Here is a 19,053-nt window from a genome sequence, read left to right as displayed (position 1 = left end):
CATTAATGTTTTTCAAAACCTTTGTCCCAAGTGTGTTTAAAGATGGTGAGAAATCTAAATACTGAAGTATTTTTAAAACAAAGAACACAAGTTTCCAACTCAAGGTTGCTCACACTTTCCCCAGACAATTTATAGATTTATGGGATGTTCAAGCATACTAAAACATATGCTTCCCAAGTGAATATTCTGCTGCTAAGCTAAGCAAGCTCTTTGCACTTTTTTTTGGGGGGAGAGGGGGAGAGGGTGGAGAGGGAGAGGAGGTAGGCTAAACAATTTTCTGGTTCACAGCACAATACACCTTCAAATAAAACATAAGAAGGAGCATTCCCATGTGGCGAACTCTGTTATACAGTGCTACTGTGTTAAACAACCTTGGTTCTCAAACTCTTATCTATAATTCATGAAATTTTATGCTGACCTCTAGCAAAAATGTGCACCTGCAAAACAGGTTTAACAGAAATATTTTACATTGCAGGAAAAATATAAAAAGCATTTGTGCAGTGCATGGAATGCACGGTAATAACATTGAGGTAGGGTCACCACTTGATTTCCTATCACTATGATATGTCACTGTACTGTTACCTCACAAGACAGCGTGCTGAGCTACAATAGTTTTCCTAGCATTTTAGTGATCCTGAAAGTCTGGTCTGAAGGATATATGATAGTATTATAAAAATCAAGACTCTCACTAACATTGGTAAATTAATATTATTGTTGCTTATTCATAGCGTCCTCAATGTTCTATACACATTACAAAAACACATACAAATATACTTTCTGCCCTGAAAATCTTATAGGCTCAGACTGGGATCTCAGATCTCATATCTAGTATCTTAAATTGATACTATAAAATCTTGGCTTCCCAATAGTTTGTACCAGCATTTTAGCAGGTTTCCACACACAAATTCTCTCTTATCTAATTTCCAAATCTTGGGATGCTGCAGGATCTTATCCTGACATCACAAAAGGCTTTGTGACTTAACAACTACTGGATCTTTGACCTGGAGCAGTAATAAGCCATCTGCTAGCAATTATCATCATCTTAAAATGATATTCTGATTCTCTAGCTATTAATCTTTGGAGCACAAAACTCAATGTTGCATTCTCCAGTGCATCTTCTGCAGCACAATTGCATATGCTCCAATAAGTCTGCAAGTCAATTTTTTTTCAGATCTTAGGACGCCTGTCATCCAAACCGGCTGATTTGTACCATACGTGCTTCAGTTTTTCAAGTACTACTTTTATCTGCTCATCAACAGATAATACTTTCACAGGATCTTCCTTACTTACTAATGGTTCAAACTTCTTTTCTATATAAGTAAGGAAGCCATTTTTAAGTAACTTTTTCATAACCTCATCTCATTTACTGATGGACCCTGACATTCTCTCTGGTATTTTGCACCTGCAATATATTTTAAACTATTGTGCCTCAATGCCTGTTTGGCTTCTATGGAATGATTCTGCTTGTCTGCTGTCCTTATCTTGCCTCAGGAAACCTTGACTGAATATTCTCATTTGCCTGCCTCCTGCTTTTCCCTTTTCCATTATAAGATTTTAAACCTCAGCTTTCTGGCAGATTCTTATTTCTTTCGTGCTTCTTTCAGAGAAACTTTCAGAGAAACTGCCACACCTTAATTATAGTGTCTCAAGGTTTCCTTGTTTTCTTCCAGACTGGTGGAATTTAAATTAAATATTTCTTCCCACTACATCTTACATACTAAATGTATTCAAAATTAGCTTTCCTGAAAACCACTGTCCTTATACTGCTGCATTTAGTGAACCAAATGTCATACTTAACAGAACTCAATTAGTTCATATTCACTGTTTCCAAGCTCCCCAGTTAGGTATTTTTTCCTATCAGTGAGCACATCCACGATGACTTCCATTCCAGCTGGAGTCTCTACTTTCTGAACAACAGGTAACTTCTAAATTTTCTGCAGACTGTTGGCAAAAATAATTTCCCGTAGTCTACACAAAGGGGGAAGGAGACTCTGCAGGAGCAAAGGCAACACAGTTTGCCTCTTCACTTTATTTAGGAGATGTAGAAAGGAACCTTCAAGTTGTTGTGCCCCAGACAGAAAAATATCTATTGGCTAATTTCATGAGTAAGTCAAATTTTAAAAGGTGAAATCAGATGGAAAAAAAAAACAACAGAAACTCACTACACTGCGCTTGTGGAAAAAATGTAAGTAAGCAAGCAAGCTCCAAAATGAAGTGTGCTCTGCATGGCTTTTGTGCTGATGGGAAAGAACGGCTTTGTAGAAGCTAAACTGAGGGTAAGACCACTCCATCAGGCAACCCCCAACTGACAACTCTCAGACTACCTCCATTTTACATGGGAAAGGATCAACCCTTTAGGAAGGACTAGTTAAGATGAAAGGAGAAAATTATGACTTTCAGAGTATTATTACTACTCCTGTGGGAATTCTGTGCCACTGCATACATGTAGCATTCCAGTCCTCTGCAGATTTTTTTTTTCTCTCTGCAGAAAATACATTCTGCCAGAGAGGTGATGCAATTATGCCTTTCGCCCACCACGGGCTGCTGTGGTGTCAGACGGAGGGCAGTCAGCTCACCAGCTGTAGCAGTCAGGAGTCCATAAGAAGGAGGAGAAGGTGCATTCCTCACAGCACCCTGCCCACAGGGCCAGGTAAGGAGGCACGGGACATGGGGGGGGACAGACAGAGCAGGGCATATGTGGCTGCGGGGTGGGGGTGGGGGGGGTCACACAGACTGAGATTCAGAAGAGCTAGTGGAGTGAGGGACAGACTGGGGCAAGGACTGAATGGGAGTGAGGGTGCAGAGCCACATGGGGACTCAGGGGTGGCTGAATGGGGGTGCATGGACACATGGGGACAGCAGGAGGAAGGGTGGCTGAGTGGGGGTGCAAGGACACATGGGGATAGGGAAAAGGGGGTGCAGGGACACACGGGACAGCGCAAATGTGCCTGACTGAACAGGAAAGGCTAGGAGTCAGTCTGGGTCTGCATGGGGGAGGCTCCCTAACAACCTCTGCCTCCTTCAGCCTCCCAAAAATCCCCTGTTCCATGCTTTTCCCACCCACACCCAACAACACCAAGTTTACTCCCAAGGTCACAGACGCATAGACTTTAAGGTCAGAAGGAACCATTATGATCATCTAGTCTGACCTCCTGCACAATGCAGGCCACAGAATTTCACCCACCCACTCCTGTAACAAACCCCTAACCTATGTCTGAGTTACTGAAGTCCTCAAATCGTGGTTTGAAGACCTCAAGCTGCAGAGAATCCTCCAGCAAGTGACCTGTGACTCATGCTGCAGAGGAAGGCGAAAAACCTCCAGGGTCTCTGCCAATCTGCCCTGGAGGAAAATTCCTTCCCGACCCCAAATATGGCGATTAGTTAAACCCTGAGCATGTGGGCAAGACTCACCAGCCAGCACCCAGGAAAGAATTCTCTGTAGTAACTCAGATCCCACCCCATCTAACATCCCATCACAGACCACTGGGCATACTTACCTGTTAATAATCAAGGATTAATTAATTGCCAAAAGTAGGTTATCCCATCATACCATCCCCTCCATAAATTTTTCAAGCTTATTCTTGAAGCCAGATATGTCTTTTGCCCCCACTACTCCCCTTGGAAGGCTGTTCCAGAACTTCACTCCTCTAATGGTTAGAAACCTTCATCTAATTTCAAGTCTAAACTTCCTGGTGTCCAGTTTATATCCTGGTGTCCATTTGTTCTTGTGTCCACACTGGTACTAAGCTTAAATAATTCCTCTCCCTCCCTGATATTTATCCCTCTGATATATTTAGAGAGAGCAATCATATCTCCCCTCAGCCTTCTTTTGGTTAGGCTACACAAGCCAAGCTCTTTGAGTCTCCTTTCATATGACAGGTTTTCCATTTATCGGATCATCCTAGTCGCCCTTCTCTGTACCAAGGGTCTGCTCTGAAAAAGTGTTGAGCACTCACAGCTGCAACTGCAGTCAACGGGAGCTGTGCTTTGAATATATAAAGTGTTATATAATGCTAAGTGCTCTGAAAAATCAGGTCCTAGGCATGTCAAATATGGCACTCTACATAAGTGGAAGCTTCCCTACCTCACAGAAGAGTTGTGAGGCTAGAGTCTTAATGTTTAGATGCTTAGACGTTTTTCCCTGCAAGCAGCCTTCCCAGCAATTACTTCCCTCTCCTTCAGCTCCTCCATTGCTCCTGACTCCCCTAAGTGTTTGCACTGTTTCTGAGGGGTGCGGGAAATCCGTTTCTGTATTGTAGTTTAAATGAATTATTACTCAAAGTTCTGTATTAATATGCCTAGTAAGAAATCTATTTGTCAAAAAACATTTCCTGAATCTTTTTTTGTTTTCTGTATTATTACAGACATACTTGCTGACAGGCATTTTGAAAAAAATTACCAAAATAACTGATTTATTGGCATGATTATATTGGCATGATTATATTGCGTTATTTTGATAAATAATATATGCAGAATTTTATAATATTGGGTGCAGAATTTTTAATTTTTTGACGCAGAATTCCCCCAGAAGTATATTATACTTATTGGACATTGTTTACCTGTGGTCAAGATGGCTGAAGTCTTGCAAATTCAACTCCCTGGTATCTTGGGTCAGATAGATTGTATCCACATCCTGTTATAAACGCACAAAACAACACATCTTAGGAAAACTGTTTTTCTTGGTTTCACAGTCTGCAGCTTCTCATTTTTTGTATAGTTAGCTGAAATAAACCTCAGTGTGAGATACATACTTACCCACTGTACCTCTTCCCTATATGGAAATCCAAGCCAGTCACAAACACATGCATACATTTGTGAAAATCCCCCTGGAAAAAAAAAATAAAAGAACACTTTTCACTACAGCAAACAACAAAAACAGTATGCACAATGTTTCAAAACTCACCCTCATTCCCTCTCAGAAACCTATCCATTATACTGCAGGCAGAAGCTGAAACAGACCAAGACTATAGTATATTGTCCCATACAGCAGGCTGCAATGAAGCTTTAAAAATAGCAATCTTTATCCACCAATCAGGAGTCCACTCTGTGCTAATTACACCTTAAAACTAAATTACACCTTTACTGGGTTTTGCCAGAAATAGAATTGAACTTCCTGATGCTGATGATTCCAACTTTTTTACATTTCAGGTTTAAAATTTCACTCTTACCACAAGGTCCCAGTTCTGTTACAGTCTGGCTGTCCCACAGCGCTTGGAGATTAGCCAGTCTTTCTGAGGGCTCCATAGTTACTTTTTTCATGATTCTCCTACGTGCAAGAGGGAAGACATGCATGATTTTTTAAGTTTCTACATGTGTCCACATATATATCACACACACACAAATCTTACATGTGTTTTAAATATAATCTTATGTATTTGTCATATGTTTGTGCACACAAAGGAAAATATTAGCATCTTTAATACACCTCAAGTCTATTCCTCAAACCCAAATGTAAAGCTGCAGAAACTGTAAAGCCAGGTCTACACTACAGACTTATATCAGTATCGCTATGTCACTCAGGGATGTGAAAAATCCACACCCCTGAGTGACAGTTATACCAACCTAATCCCTGGTGCAGACAGCCCTGTCGGTTGGAGAGCTTCTCTCATCGACACAGCTACTGCCTCTTTAGGAGATGGATTAACTAAATTGCGGGGAGATGCTGTCCTGTTGGTGTGGGAGCATCTTCACTTAAGCACTGTAGGTGCGCTGATGCAGCGTTTTAAGTGTAGACCTGCCCTAAGTATTTATTTTTCCCTTCTCCCGTCCAGTGAAGTAATCCCAGGACTCCTGGAGTGATCTATTCCATTTCCCTCACACTAGCAAGAGCAAACGACTCAAAGCCATGGCTCACTGAAGCAACATAGCTTCATGGCATAGGTCCACTAATTCAAGGACTCCAAAACAATAGGGCTACAGTGTTAGACTATATAGTCATTACAGCCTGAGACCACGCTGCAACTATGCCAGGTGTGTCTCTTTTTTTAGACATGTCTTCATTGTAGTTCTTATTGTGCATTGCCTTTCTGACACCAAAGGCTCAATAATTCCTGTTCTGTACCAGGCTCATCTTTTGCTCCAATTATTTTACATCACCAATGAGAGTAATGGCCACACTTCAAATGCTGCTGTTTCTACAGCGCCACATGTGAAAGTTTCTGCTGAAATATTAAACACTGTGCTAGAGAGCATAAGGATTCCTGAACGGCTACAGGGGATCACACTTGGGCTATGTTGGTTCTAACCTCTATATTCAGATAGTTTTCTTTCCTCTACAGAACAAAAACAATTAGCCCCTTTGCCTTTATTCTTAAGAAATAATATCATGTTTGTCTGAGGGCAAGAACAGATATGTATGTTTCCTCTGTTCAGTAAACCTCTAGAATAAGTTAGTAACAGGTGCTAATGGCGTGATGCATCAATTGCTTTCCCCTACAGACCTACGAATGTCAACTTCCTTGGCATATAGGGTATGTGGTTACAAAGCCCTTTTGATGGATTCTGGTCTGACCTCAGTTTTACAACAGCAAATATTCATTGACTTGACTTTGAGAATCTGTTGATTGACACCAGTTTGACAGCAGAATCACATCTGACTTTCCTCCCCTTCTCCCCTCTGAACCAAGATCTCTGTATAGTTTCACAAAATGTTGCAGCAATGCCACCAAGGCAGCCCCAGAGAAAAAGGTACAAAGTCCAAAATAATCAAATAAGATTTTGAGAGATATGCAGCTTTGAAGACCTCTTTCTCCATTTTGGCTACAGTATCTCTAGCTGTTCCTGCCAACAAATTGCCTTATTATGAGCCCGAAGGAGGATTTTAGTCTCTATCATGGTAAACAGTAGCAATGCCTTAGAGATTTAAAATAAGAAAGGAAGAAAAAAGTACCAGTTTAAATTTAGTGACTATCTCCTACTCAACCTACAGGAAAGTTGAGTAACACAGGATGCAAAGCGGAGAGAAAACAATAAATGACTTCTGCTGTGTCATTTACATTTTTCCGGAGTGTGAGTATTAAAACCATTACTTGTGAAAGTGTTTGTCAAGGGGAAAACTATATTTTATAGGGAGCACATATATGTTTGTTGTTTAAACTCTTAGAAAATTAGGAGTAGAATGGAGAGTAGCAGAGTGATCAGATCTGGGAGGCACCAACTAAAATGGGGCACGAGAAAGACAAGGAACCAAGGGAGAATGAAGTGAAGAAAATCAAAGAAAAACTATTCAGCATTGTTGTAGGATAAAAGAATGCAGGAAAGGAGCATGGCAGAGATAGGAGAAAGGAAACAGAAGGTAGGAATGATTGTGAAAGATGAAATACTGAAGCAGAGTAGAAAATACAGACAAATTTCTGAGGGCAAGTGAGAAAGACAGCAGTACAGTTGTTTTGCGGCAGGTATATGATTTAACAATTGGGCTCCCCACTGTTGACATCTGAAAAATGATGAATGTCATAGTCCTCTCTCCACTCTCCCATTTGGATTTTAGCCACCGATAAGGACCCGGAAAGAGCTAGCCAACATCACAGTTGTTTACAGACACCCATTAGGGAAAAGAAGTTACTGAAAACAAAGGGCTGGACCCTCAAGTGTGCAAAGATCTGTGAAGTGAGGGGGCAAAAAAAGGTGACCTTAAGGCACCATTAGGCCCTCTTCCAATCCTTGGAACTGCAGAGATGAGTCTGGCACCCAGTCTTTCAAATGGCTGTTAGGTCACTGGGAATCTCCAAAATACAGCATGCTCCAGCCATGCCTGCCTTTATGCAGACTTCACACTAGTTAAGGGTTCTTCCGTACTACTATAAAGGAGCTCAAGTGAAGGTCAGGCCCTGGCCCAAAGCGTTGCTTATATCTAAGGTAAGTTCCTAATGAAAGGTGAGGACCAAAGGGCAGGGAACAGTGGCTAGTCAGCCTACCTGAACAATCTGGTGAGCTATATGCATTACAGGTGTTCAAAAAATGAGTACCTACACTGGAGACAGACCAGGGAATATTTTCCTGAGGCATGTTCCAATGTGTGCCATCACCTCATTCACATCTTCTGATGAAGCCATCTTCATGGAAATGCTGCATTTCTCTGTTTCAACAATCAGCTACATAAAATATAGATCAGAAAAAAATATAAGCACTGTAGAATTAATTTCCAGTTAAAGAAATCTTTTGAATAATAATGGTTGAATGTTAAACATATGCTTGTTTACACATTATTACAATCATGTGACAAATGCTCCAAGTAAGAACTACCCTCCAATAGAGGAAGGAAGTTTATATTCAAAGTTTTCTTTTTGTTTAAGCCAAATGTCTTCCACCATCACAGCATGAAAGTTTAAAAATGACCTGATCTCAACTGAAAGGTTTCAAAATAGCAGTCGTGTTAATCTGTATCCACAAAAAGAAAAGACGGTTACTCACCTTTGTAACTGTTGTTCTTCGAGATGTGTTGCTCATATCCATTCCAGTTAGGTGTGCGCGCGCCGCATGCACGTTCATCGGAAGACCTTTTTTTTACCCTAGCAACACTTGGCGGGTCGGCTGGGCGCCCCCTGGAGTGGAGCCACTATGGCACCGTATATATATACCCCAGCCGATCCGGCCACCCTTCAGTTCCTTCTTGCCGGCTACTCCGACAGTGGGGAAGGAGGGTGGGTTTGGAATGGATATGAGCAACACATCTCGAAGTACAACAGTTACAAAGGTGAGTAACCGTCTTTTCTTCTTCGAGTGATTGCTCATATGCATTCCAGTTAGGTGATTCCCAAGCCTTACCTAGGCGGAGGGGTCAGAGTGAGATGTGGCAGCGTGCAGAACCGCTGAGCCAAAGGCTGCATCATCTCTAGACTGTTGGACCAGAGCATAGTGCGAAGCAAAGGGGTGGACCGATGACCAGGTTGCTGTGCAACATATCTCCTGGATAGGCACGTGGGCCAGGAAGGTGGTTGATGAAGCCTGAGCTCTGGTAGAACGCGCTGTGAGATGGCCTGAGGGGACATAAACCAGGTCATAGCACGTACGTATGCACGCCGTTACCCAGGAGGAGATCCTCTGGGAGGAGATGGGTAGACATTTCATCCGTTCAGTGACTGCCACGAACAGCTGGGGGGATTTCCGGAAGGGCTTTGTCCGCTCGATATAAAAAGCGAGCGCCCTACGAACATCTAAGGAGTGAAACTGTTGTTCCCGTCGAGAAGAGTGAGGCTTCGGAAAGAAGACCGGGAGGAAGATGTCCTGGTTGGTATGGAAAGCCGACACTACCTTAGGGAGGAACGCCGGACGAGGTCGCAACTGTACCTTGTCCTTGTGGAAGACAGTATACGGTGGGTCCACCGTAAGCACTCGAAGTTCGGAGACCCTTCTGGCCGATGTAATGGCCATCAGGAAGACTGTCTTCCACGACAGGTATAGGAGTGAGCAAGTCACCAATGGCTCAAAGGGTGGATGCATAAGTCTGCTTAGGACTAAGTTGAGGTCCCAGGTGGGGGCAGGGCAGCGTACTGGGGAGTAGAGGCGCTCCAGGCCCTTAAGAAATGTAGTAACTAAGGGGTGGGAAAACACGGAGTGGCCATTTTCTCTGGGATGGAATGTGGAGATAGCCGCCAAGTGCACCCTCAGAGAAGATATCGCCAGGCCCTGTTGCTTAAGAGACCAGAGGTAGTCTAAAACAGCGGGGATCGAGACCTCAGAAGGAGTAACATCCTGTGTTGCAAACCAGCAGGAGAAAGGTTTCCACTTGGCCAGGTATGCAGACCGAGTGGAAGGCTTTCTGCTGCTTAGGAGAACATGCTGTACCGGAGTGGAACAGCGTAACTCCGATCTGTTCAGCCATGCAGGAGCCATGCCATGAGGTGAAGGGCCTGCAGGTCTGGGTGGCGAAGACTGCCGTGGTCCTGCGTTATGAGGTCTGGAAGGAGAGGTAGGGTAATCGGGCTGTCCAGGGACAGGCTTAGCGAACAGGAGCTGCAGCTTAGCGAACAGGAGCTGCTAACAGGGAGTTTTGCAAGGGAGTTCTCCAGGTGAAGGAAGAGCACAGACAGCATCTGTGGGGTAAGTGACTGTCTGCAGTGTTTGGGTTTGTGTGTGTGTTTGGGGGTTACTTGCTGTGTGCTGAGCTTGTGTTTGTCAGTCTGTTTGGTTTGTTTGTTTGAAGGACCGTGTGCTGTAGCTGGCAGTTGGAGGTGGAGCTACTAGGAAGGTTTGAAAGCTAGAAGCCTCTGGTAATTGGCTGAACCTTAACCAGTGGGCGGGGCATTCACTCAGGCCAGGGCTTTATAAAGCTGCGCACAAGCGACCAGGGAGCTTAGCTAACAGGAGCTGCTAACAGGGAGTTTTGCAAGGGAGTTTGGAAGGGGAGTAGGAAGGGAGGGGGGGGTCCCTTGTCGGTCTCATTTGTGACCCATTGGTCCCCTGAACCCATAACCTGAGCCACATCAAAAACCTTTCTGTTTACAGCAGAGAGGAGCAGACAGGGAACTGTAGACGGGAATTTGCGAGAGTTTGACAGAGGGAGGCTTACAATGGTGAGGAGGACCCGCAACACCTGTGCCAGCACTGCTTCTGTCTCCTCCACCTGCGCCTGTAGCCAGACAGAGCACCAAAGCATGGATGCTTTTACCCAGATTCTGGTGTGGGCTTGCAAAGACTGTAATTTGCAATTTCCACTTACTGATATCCAGGCTGGGGGTGGCATCCAGTGTGAAAGGTGCCTGCTGGTGGAATCTCTCAGGCAGCAGGTGGGAGAGCTACAGGAGGAGGTGGCCAGGCTGAGGAACATCTATGTCCATGAGCAATTCCTGGACAGTATCCATGTGGAGACAGCTGATGGTGCTGTCCCAGTTGACAGGACTACCGACACACCAGTGGAGGAGGAGATGCCTCAGGGTGTATCTGACACACCAGTGGACGAGGAGGCTCAGGGTGGACACAGCCAGCTGGTTACTTCTAGCAGCAGGCAGTGCTCCACCGCTGCTGCGAACCCTCCTGTTGTGGTAAAAGATAACTGTTATGCTCTTCTTGATACAGGAGAGAAGAAATCACCCCCAACAGTGAAGGGGGTGAAACCTCGTACCCCTAAGGCTGGGAGGTCTGCTGCCACCACTGATAAGAAACGTAGGGTAGTGGTGGTTGGAGACTCTCTGCTGAGGGGGACGGAGACACCCATCTGTCGCCCTGACCGTTCATCCCGGGAGGTATGCTGCCTGCCAGGGGCCCGTATCCGAGATGTTACAGAGGCTTTGTCGAGAATTATCCGGCCTTCTGACTACTATCCCATGCTACTCATCCATGTGGGCACAAATGATACTGCGAGGTGTGACGCTGAGCAGATCAAGAGTGACTACAGGGCTCTGGGAGTACGGGTTAAGGAGTTTGGAGCGCAGGTGGTATTCTCTTCGATTCTTCCTGTTGAAGGTAGGGGTCCGGGCAGAAACAGATGCATCGTGGAGGTGAATGCCTGGCTGCGAAGATGGTGTTGCCAGGAGGGCTTTGGCTTCCTCGACCACGGGATGCTATTTGAGGAAGGACTGCTAGGAACAGATGGCGTTCACCTTTCGAAGCGGGGAAAGGCCTTATTTGCGCACAGACTGGCTAACCTAGTAAGGAGGGCTTTAAACTAGGTTCGACGGGGACAGGTGAGCAAAGCCCACAGGTAAGTGGGGAACAAGACCTGGGAGATGGGTTGGAAACAGGAGGGAGCACGGGCTATAATGGCAGAGAGGAAGGAGGGTCAGGGCGAAGCTGGGAAGCAAGATCAAACCAGTATCTTAGATGCCTTTATACAAATGCAAGAAGTATGGGTAATAAGCAGGAAGAACTGGAAGTGCTAATAAATAAATACAACTATGACATTATTGGCATTACTGAAACTTGGTGGGATAATACACACGACTGGAATGTTGGTGTGGATGGGTATAGTTTGCTCAGGAAGGATAGACAGGGGAAAAAGGGAGGAGGTGTTGCCTTATATATTAAAAATGTACACACTTGGACTGAGGTGGAGATGGACATAGGAGACGGAAGGGTGGAGAGTCTCTGGGTTAGGCTAAAAGGGGTAAAAAACACAGGTGATGTCGTGCTGGGAGTCTACTACAGGCCACCTAATCAGGCGGAAGAGGTGGATGAGGCTTTTTTCAAACAACTAACAAAATCATCCAAAGCCCAAGATTTGGTGGTGATGGGGGACTTCAACTATCCAGATATATGTTGGGAAAATAACACCGCGGGGCACAGACTATCCAATAAGTTCCTGGACTGTATTGCAGACAACTTTTTATTTCAGAAAATTGAAAAAGCTACTAGGGGGGAAGCTGTTCTAGACTTGATTTTAACCAACAGGGAGGAACTTGTTGAGAATTTAAAAGTAGAAGGAAGCTTGGGTGAAAGTGATCATGAAATCATAGAATTTGCAATTCTAAGGAAGGGTAGAAAGGAGTACAGCAGAATAGAGACAATGGATTTCAGGAAGGCGGATTTTGGTAAGCTCAGAGAGCTGATAGGCAAGGTCCCATGGGAATTAAGACTGAGGGGAAAAACAACTGAGGAAAGTTGGCAGTTTTTCAAAGGGACGCTATTAAGGGCCCAGAAGCAAGTTATTCCGATGGTTAGGAAAGATAGAAAATGTGGCAAAAGACCACCTTGGCTTACCCTTGAGATCTTGCGTGACCTACAAAATAAAAAGGCGGCATATAAAAAATGGAAACTAGGTCAGATCACGAAGGATGAATATAGGCAAATAACACAGGAATGCAGAGGCAAGATTAGAAAAGCAAAGGCACAAAATGAACTCAAACTAGCTATGGGAATAAAGGGAAACAAGAAGACTTTTTATCAATACATTAGAAGCAAGAGGAAGACTAAGGACAGGGTAGGCCCACTGCTCAATGAGGAGGGGGAAACAGTAACGGGAGACTTGGAAATGGCAGAGATGCTTAATGACTTCTTTGTTTCGGTCTTCACTGAGAAGTCTGAAGGAATGTCTAGTATAGTGAATGCTTACGGGAAGAGGGTAGGTTTAGAAGAGAAAATAAGGAAAGAGCAAGTAAAAAAGCACTTAGAAAAGTTAGATGCCTGCAAGTCACCAGGGCCTGATGAAATGCATCCTAGAATACTCAAGGAGTTAATAGAGGAGGTATCTGAGCCTCTAGCTATTATCTTTGGGAAATCATGGGAGACGGGGGAGATTCCAGAAGACTGGAAGGGGGCAAATATAGTGCCCATCTATAAAAAGGGAAATAAAAACAACCCAGGAAACTACAGACCAGTTAGTTTAACTTCTGTGCCAGGGAAGATAATGGAGCAGGTAATCAAAGAAATCATCTGCAAACACTTGGAAGGTGGTAAGGTGATAGGAAATAGCCAGCATGGATTTGTAAAGAACAAATCGTGTCAAACTAATCTGATAACGTTCTTTGATAGGATAACGAGCCTTGTGGATAAGGGAGAAGCGGTGGATGTGATATACCTAGACTTTAGTAAGGCATTTGATACAGTTTCGCATGATATTCTTATAGATAAGCTAGGAAAGTACAATTTAGATGGGGCTACTATAAGGTGAGTGCATAACTGGCTGGATAACCGTACTCAGAGAGTAGTTGTTAATGGCTCCCAATCCTGCTGGAAAGGTATAACAAGTGGGGTTCCGCAGGGGTCTGTTTTGGGACCGGTTCTGTTCAATATCTTCATCAACGATTTAGATGTTGGCATAGAAAGTACGCTTATTAAGTTTGCGGACGATACCAAACTGGGAGGGATTGCAACTGCTCTGGAGGACAGGGTCAAAATTCAAAATGATCTGGACAAATTGGAGAAATGGTCTGAGGTAAACAGGATGAAGTTCAATAAAGATAAATGCAAAGTGCTCCACTTAGGAAGGAACAATCAGTTTCACACATACAGAATGGGAAGAGACTGTCTAGGAAGGAGTATGGCAGAAAGAGATCTAGGGGTCATAGTGGACCACAAGCTTAATATGAGTGAACGGTGTGATACTGTTGCAAAAAAAGCAAACGTGATTCTGGGATGCATTAACAGGTGTGTTGTAAACAAGACACGAGAAGTCATTCTTCCGCTTTACTCTGCGCTGGTTAGGCCTCAACTGGAGTATTGTGTCCAGTTCTGGGCACCGCATTTCAAGAAAGATGTGGAGAAATTGGAGAGGGTCCAGAGAAGAGCAACAAGAATGATTAAAGGTCTTGAGAACATGACCTATGAAGGAAGGCTGAAGGAATTGGGTTTATTTAGTTTGGAAAAGAGAAGACTGAGAGGGGACATGATAGCAGTTTTCAGGTATCTAAAAGGGTGTCATCAGGAGGAGGGAGAAAACTTGTTCACCTTAGCCTCCAATGATAGAACAAGAAGCAATGGGCTTAAACTGCAGCAAGGGAGATTTAGGTTGGACATTAGGAAAAAGTTCCTAACTGTCAGGGTAGTTAAACACTGGAATAGATTGCCTAGGGAAGTTGTGGAATCTCCATCGCTGGAGATATTTAAGAGTAGGTTAGATAAATGTCTATTAGGGATGGTCTAGACAGTATTTGGTCCTGCCATGAGGGCAGGGGACTGGACTCAATGACCTCTCGAGGTCCCTTCCAGTCCTAGAGTCTATGAGTCTATGAGGTTGAGCAGTGTGGTGTACCAGTGCTGTCTGGCCCACGCTGGTGCAATCAGGATTAGATGCGCCCTGTCCCTGTGGAGTTTTATTAGGATCTTGTGAACCAGAGGGAACGGTGGAAAGGCGCAGAGCAGGTGGTGCTCCCACGACAGGAGGAATGTGTCCGTGATCGATCCCGGTGAAAGACCCTGGAAGGAGCAGAATGCTTGGCATTTCCTGTTCGTGCGAGAGGCGAACAGGTCTATGAGGGGAAAACCCCACCTCTGGAAGATCGAATGAATAATGTCTGGTCTGATCAACCATTTGTGACAGAGGAAGGATCTGCTCAGCTGATCCGCTAGAGTGTTCCGAACCCCTGGGAGAAAGGACGCTACCAGGTCTATCAAGTGGGCTATGCAGAAGTCCCAGAGTCGAATGGCCTCTTGACACAGGGGAGAAGAGCAAGTCCCTCCCTGTTTATTGATATAATACATGGCCGTTGTGTTGTCCGTAAACACTGAGACAAAACGGCCATGAAGATGTTGTTGAAACGCCTGGCACGCGAGGCGGACTGCTCTCAGCTCCTGGACATTTATGTGGAGCGATAGCTCCTGTGATGTCCAAAGGCCCTGGGTACGAAGGTGACCTAGGTGAGCCCCCCAACCGAGAGATGACGCATCTGTTGTTAGGGACAGCGAGGGCTGTGGTGGATGGAATGGTAGCCCTGCACACACCAGGGAGGAAGTCAGCCACCAGTCGAGGGAGTGTGAGGTGCTCGGGGGAACGGTCACCAGAGAGTCTATTGGGTCCCTGCCTGGACGGTAGACCGAGTTGAGCCACATTTGAAGGGGCTGGAGGCAGAGCCTGGCATATTTTGTCACATAAATGCAGGCGGCCACGTGGCCTAATAGGCCGAGACACGTGCGAGCCGAGGTGACAGGGGAGTTCTGCAGACCTCGAATGATCGCCATGAGTGTCTGGAAACGTGGCTGAAGTAGGCAGGCCCTGGCTCGAATGGAGTCCAGGGTTGCCCCTACGAAGTCCAGCCTTTGTGTGGGAACCAGTGTGGACTTTTTGGCATTGAGGAGCAGCCCTAACCGGGAGAATAGGTCTGCGATTTTGTTCACGTGCTGTCTGACCTGAGTCTGGGAGGTTCCCTTGACGAGCCAGTCATCCAGATACGGGAATACATGTATCTGCCGCCAGCAGAGGTGGGCGGCGACGACGGCCATACACTTCATAAACACCCTCGGGGCCGTAGAGAGGCCGAAGGGGAGGACCGTGAATTGGAAGTGCCAGTGACTGGCTACAAAGCGAAGATACCACCTGTGTGGAGGGAAGATGGCGATATGGAAGTACGCGTCCTTCATATCGAGGGTGGCATACCAGTCTCCAGGATCCAAGGACGGGATAATAGTCCCCAGGGAGACCATGCGGAACTTCAACTTGACCATAAACTTGTTGAGGCCTCACAGGTCTAGGATGGGCCTGAGGCCTCCCTTGGACTTGGGGATCAGAAAGTAGCGGGAGTAAAACCCTCTTCCCTTCTCGTCTGGTGGTACCTCCTCTATTGCTCCTGCAGTGAGGAGAGACTGCACCTCTTGTAAGAGGACTTGCTCGTGAGAGGGGTCTCTGAAGAGGGACTGGGTTGGGGGGTGGGAAGGCAGGGATGAAACATATTGGAGGTGGTATCCTTGTTTCACCGTCCATAGGAGCCAGATGTCTGAGGTCAATTGGGACCACGCCGGGAGGAAGTAGGAGAGGCGGTTGGAGAAGGGAGGAGAAGGATCCTGTCCTGAAACTGGTAAACCGTCCTCATGCGTACCTTCAAAAGGTAGACTTAGGCCCCGGAGGTGCTTTTGTGGGGCCGTTGTTTTGACCCCCTTGGGCTCCGGACTGGCGTCTACGGCCATCCCTCCCGCGCCTTCTGCTGAAGTCCTGTCTGTGCCGGGGCACAAAGTAAGGCCGGTGAGGTTGGGGCCGGAAGGGTCTGTGTTGGGTCACAGGCGTATGCATGCCCAACGAGCGCATGATGATCCTGTTGTCCTTTAAACTCTGCAACCTGGGGTCAGTCTTTTCAGAGAACAGACCCTTGCCATCAAAGGGTAAGTCCTGGATGGTGTATTGGAGCTCGGGTGGCAGGTTGGAGACCTGTAGCCATGAGATACACCTCATGGTGATACCTGAGGCCAGAGTTCTGGCTGCCGACTCGGCCCATCGAGAGAAGCCTGGAGGGAGGTTCTAGCCACCTTCTTTCCTTCTTCAAGGAATGCAACAAATTCCTGGTGAGAGTACGGGGGTAGAAGATCTGTGAATCTACCCATATCCACCCAGGTGCTGTAATAGTAACGGCTCAGGAGAGCCTGCTGGTTGGCCACCCTGAGCTGCAGGGCACCTGACGAATATACCTTGCGGCCCAGCAGGTCCATCTGCCTAGCCTCCTTTGATTTGGGGGCTGGCACCTGTTGGCCGTGGCGTTCCCTTTCGTTGACCGATTGGACAACTAATGAGGAGGGAGAAGGATGAACATATAGGTACTCGTACCCCCAAGAGGGCACCATGTATTTTCTCTCAACTCCCTTTGCCGTAGGGGGAATGGAGGCTGGAGACTGTCATAAGGTGTCAGCAGTGGCCTGGATGGTTTTGATGAAAGGCAAAGCCACCCTAGTGGGGGTATCTGCTGACAGGATGCTGACAACTGGGTCCTTGACCTTTGGGACTTCCTCTACGGGAAGACTGATGTTGAGCGCCACCCTCCTAAGGAGGTCCTGATGGACTCTGAGGTCTATCAGCGGGGGCCCTGATGATGAGGTCCCTGCCATCGCCTCATCTGCGGAGGAAGAGGATGATACACCAGGGATGAGGGGGTGCTGGATGGCCTCTTGCTCCTGGGTCGGCTCCTGCTCCAGCGGTACTGGGGAACCTGGTGGATGGGTTATCTGCTCTTCTGTCCCAGCAGGAGGGGGATGGCTAATGGTGGCCTCTGGAGCTCGATGCTCTGAGGAAGCGGAGTGGGTCTGGAGCAATGGGGCACCCTGGGCCTGATGGTATGCCCAGGGTGTCCAAAAGGACCACTGGTGAGGTCCCGGGTCCTGAGACCGGACCTCCTGGAAGACCCTGGCAGGCACCTCCATATCTCGCTCCTGGTCATAGTAACTGCCGCATAAGAGGACACCGATGACTGTCTGGACGGCCATGGAGGAGCAGAGAAACCTTGGGCCGAGGTTCCGACGGACCTTGCTGCCTTCTTTAACGGGGACCGGTGCCGGTATTCGTAGCAGTACTGGAATCGAGATCGAGACCTGTGACTGGACCGGTGCCGGGAGGTCAACCGAGATCTCGAGTCTTTGCGGTGTGAACGGCTCCGAGAGGTACGGCGCCTAGATCAGCGCCGTGGATAGTGAGGTGGAGAGCAGGAGTCCGACCGGTGCTGCAAGTCTGACCGGTGCCGTGTAGGGGAACGGTGCCGGGACTGCGAGCGGCGTCGAGAGCATGAGCGTCGTCTTGACCTGGAAGCACCTACAGGACCGCAATCTTTGAGCGGTGCCGGTCCGCTGTGCCCGACGGACGGTGGTCTAGGCAGGGGTCGGCTTGCCCCGAGATTGGATTACCCGCACCGGCAGTGCCGGGGGGGGGGTAAGCCGTTGCCTGAGTCCGTCCAGAGCGATTAAGTCTGTCGTCGCCAAATACGTCTCTGGCGTGGATGGCATGGTGAGCTCTACCGCGGCATGCACCAGGGAGCTAGGGCGCCAGACTCGACTGCCCTTGTGGGACCGGAATCAACGGTGCCGATTTAGTCGGTGCCGTGCGGCGGTATCTGTGCCAGGCGGTCCGAACTGGGCGCGCTCTCTGGCTGCGGCGTAGTTGGCGCCAAGACAGCAGGAGTCTTGGCCTTCTTCGACCTCGGGGAGAGGGAGTGACGCGGAGTTGACTTCGGTGCCGGTGTTGGCCGGTGCCAAGAGTCCTTAGGCGTACCAGTGCGATCCGGTGCCGTAGGGGTGCCTCTGTTCACCGACTGAACCGGCGCTCGGTGCCAAAGGTGGCGTGTCAAGGCTGCCTCCATGAGGAGCTGTTTTAGTCTATGTCCCGCTCCTTTTTAGTGCGCGGCTTGAAGCTTTGCAAAAGATGGCACTTAGCTCTTAAGTGCAATTCCCCAAGGCATTTAAACAGGAGTCGTGTGGGTCTCCTGTTGGCATCGGCCTGTGACAGGCCAAGCACGGTTGAAACCGGTGAGCCAGGCATAAGCTCCGGTGCCGGGAAGGGGCTACTCCCAGAACCCCACTAAGTAATACTAAACTAACTATACTATTAAAGTAAGAACTTACAACTAAATCTATCTACATATATCTATATATATAAGAACAATATCTATGTACACGATAACAACGAGAAACTACGAGTAGCTAGGGAAGGTGGAGGTCAGCTAAACCGCACTCCACTGTTCCAACGACCGACACGGGCGGTAAGAAGGA

General features: G+C 47.0%; 1 protein-coding gene across 8 annotated transcripts in view; it reads right to left on the bottom strand.

Annotated features, from left to right (window-relative positions):
• Positions 1 to 19,053, bottom strand: part of CARMIL1 (capping protein regulator and myosin 1 linker 1) — a 272,936-nt gene that overhangs the window by 146,187 nt on the left and 107,696 nt on the right. For all 8 annotated transcript variants that reach the window (XM_030552559.1, XM_030552563.1, XM_030552561.1 and 5 more), the window contains 4 exons: positions 7,972 to 8,093; positions 5,169 to 5,266; positions 4,756 to 4,826; positions 4,560 to 4,633 (listed from right to left, as the gene is read on the bottom strand). In XM_030552559.1, coding sequence (XP_030408419.1) covers positions 4,560 to 4,633; positions 4,756 to 4,826; positions 5,169 to 5,266; positions 7,972 to 8,093 — 365 coding nt within the window. The remainder of the gene's footprint in view (positions 1 to 4,559; positions 4,634 to 4,755; positions 4,827 to 5,168; positions 5,267 to 7,971; positions 8,094 to 19,053) is intronic.

Source organism: Gopherus evgoodei, chromosome 2 (genome assembly GCF_007399415.2).
Source record: "Gopherus evgoodei ecotype Sinaloan lineage chromosome 2, rGopEvg1_v1.p, whole genome shotgun sequence".
Lineage (NCBI taxonomy): Eukaryota > Metazoa > Chordata > Testudines > Testudinidae > Gopherus > Gopherus evgoodei.
This window is presented reverse-complemented; position numbering and strand designations above follow the sequence as displayed.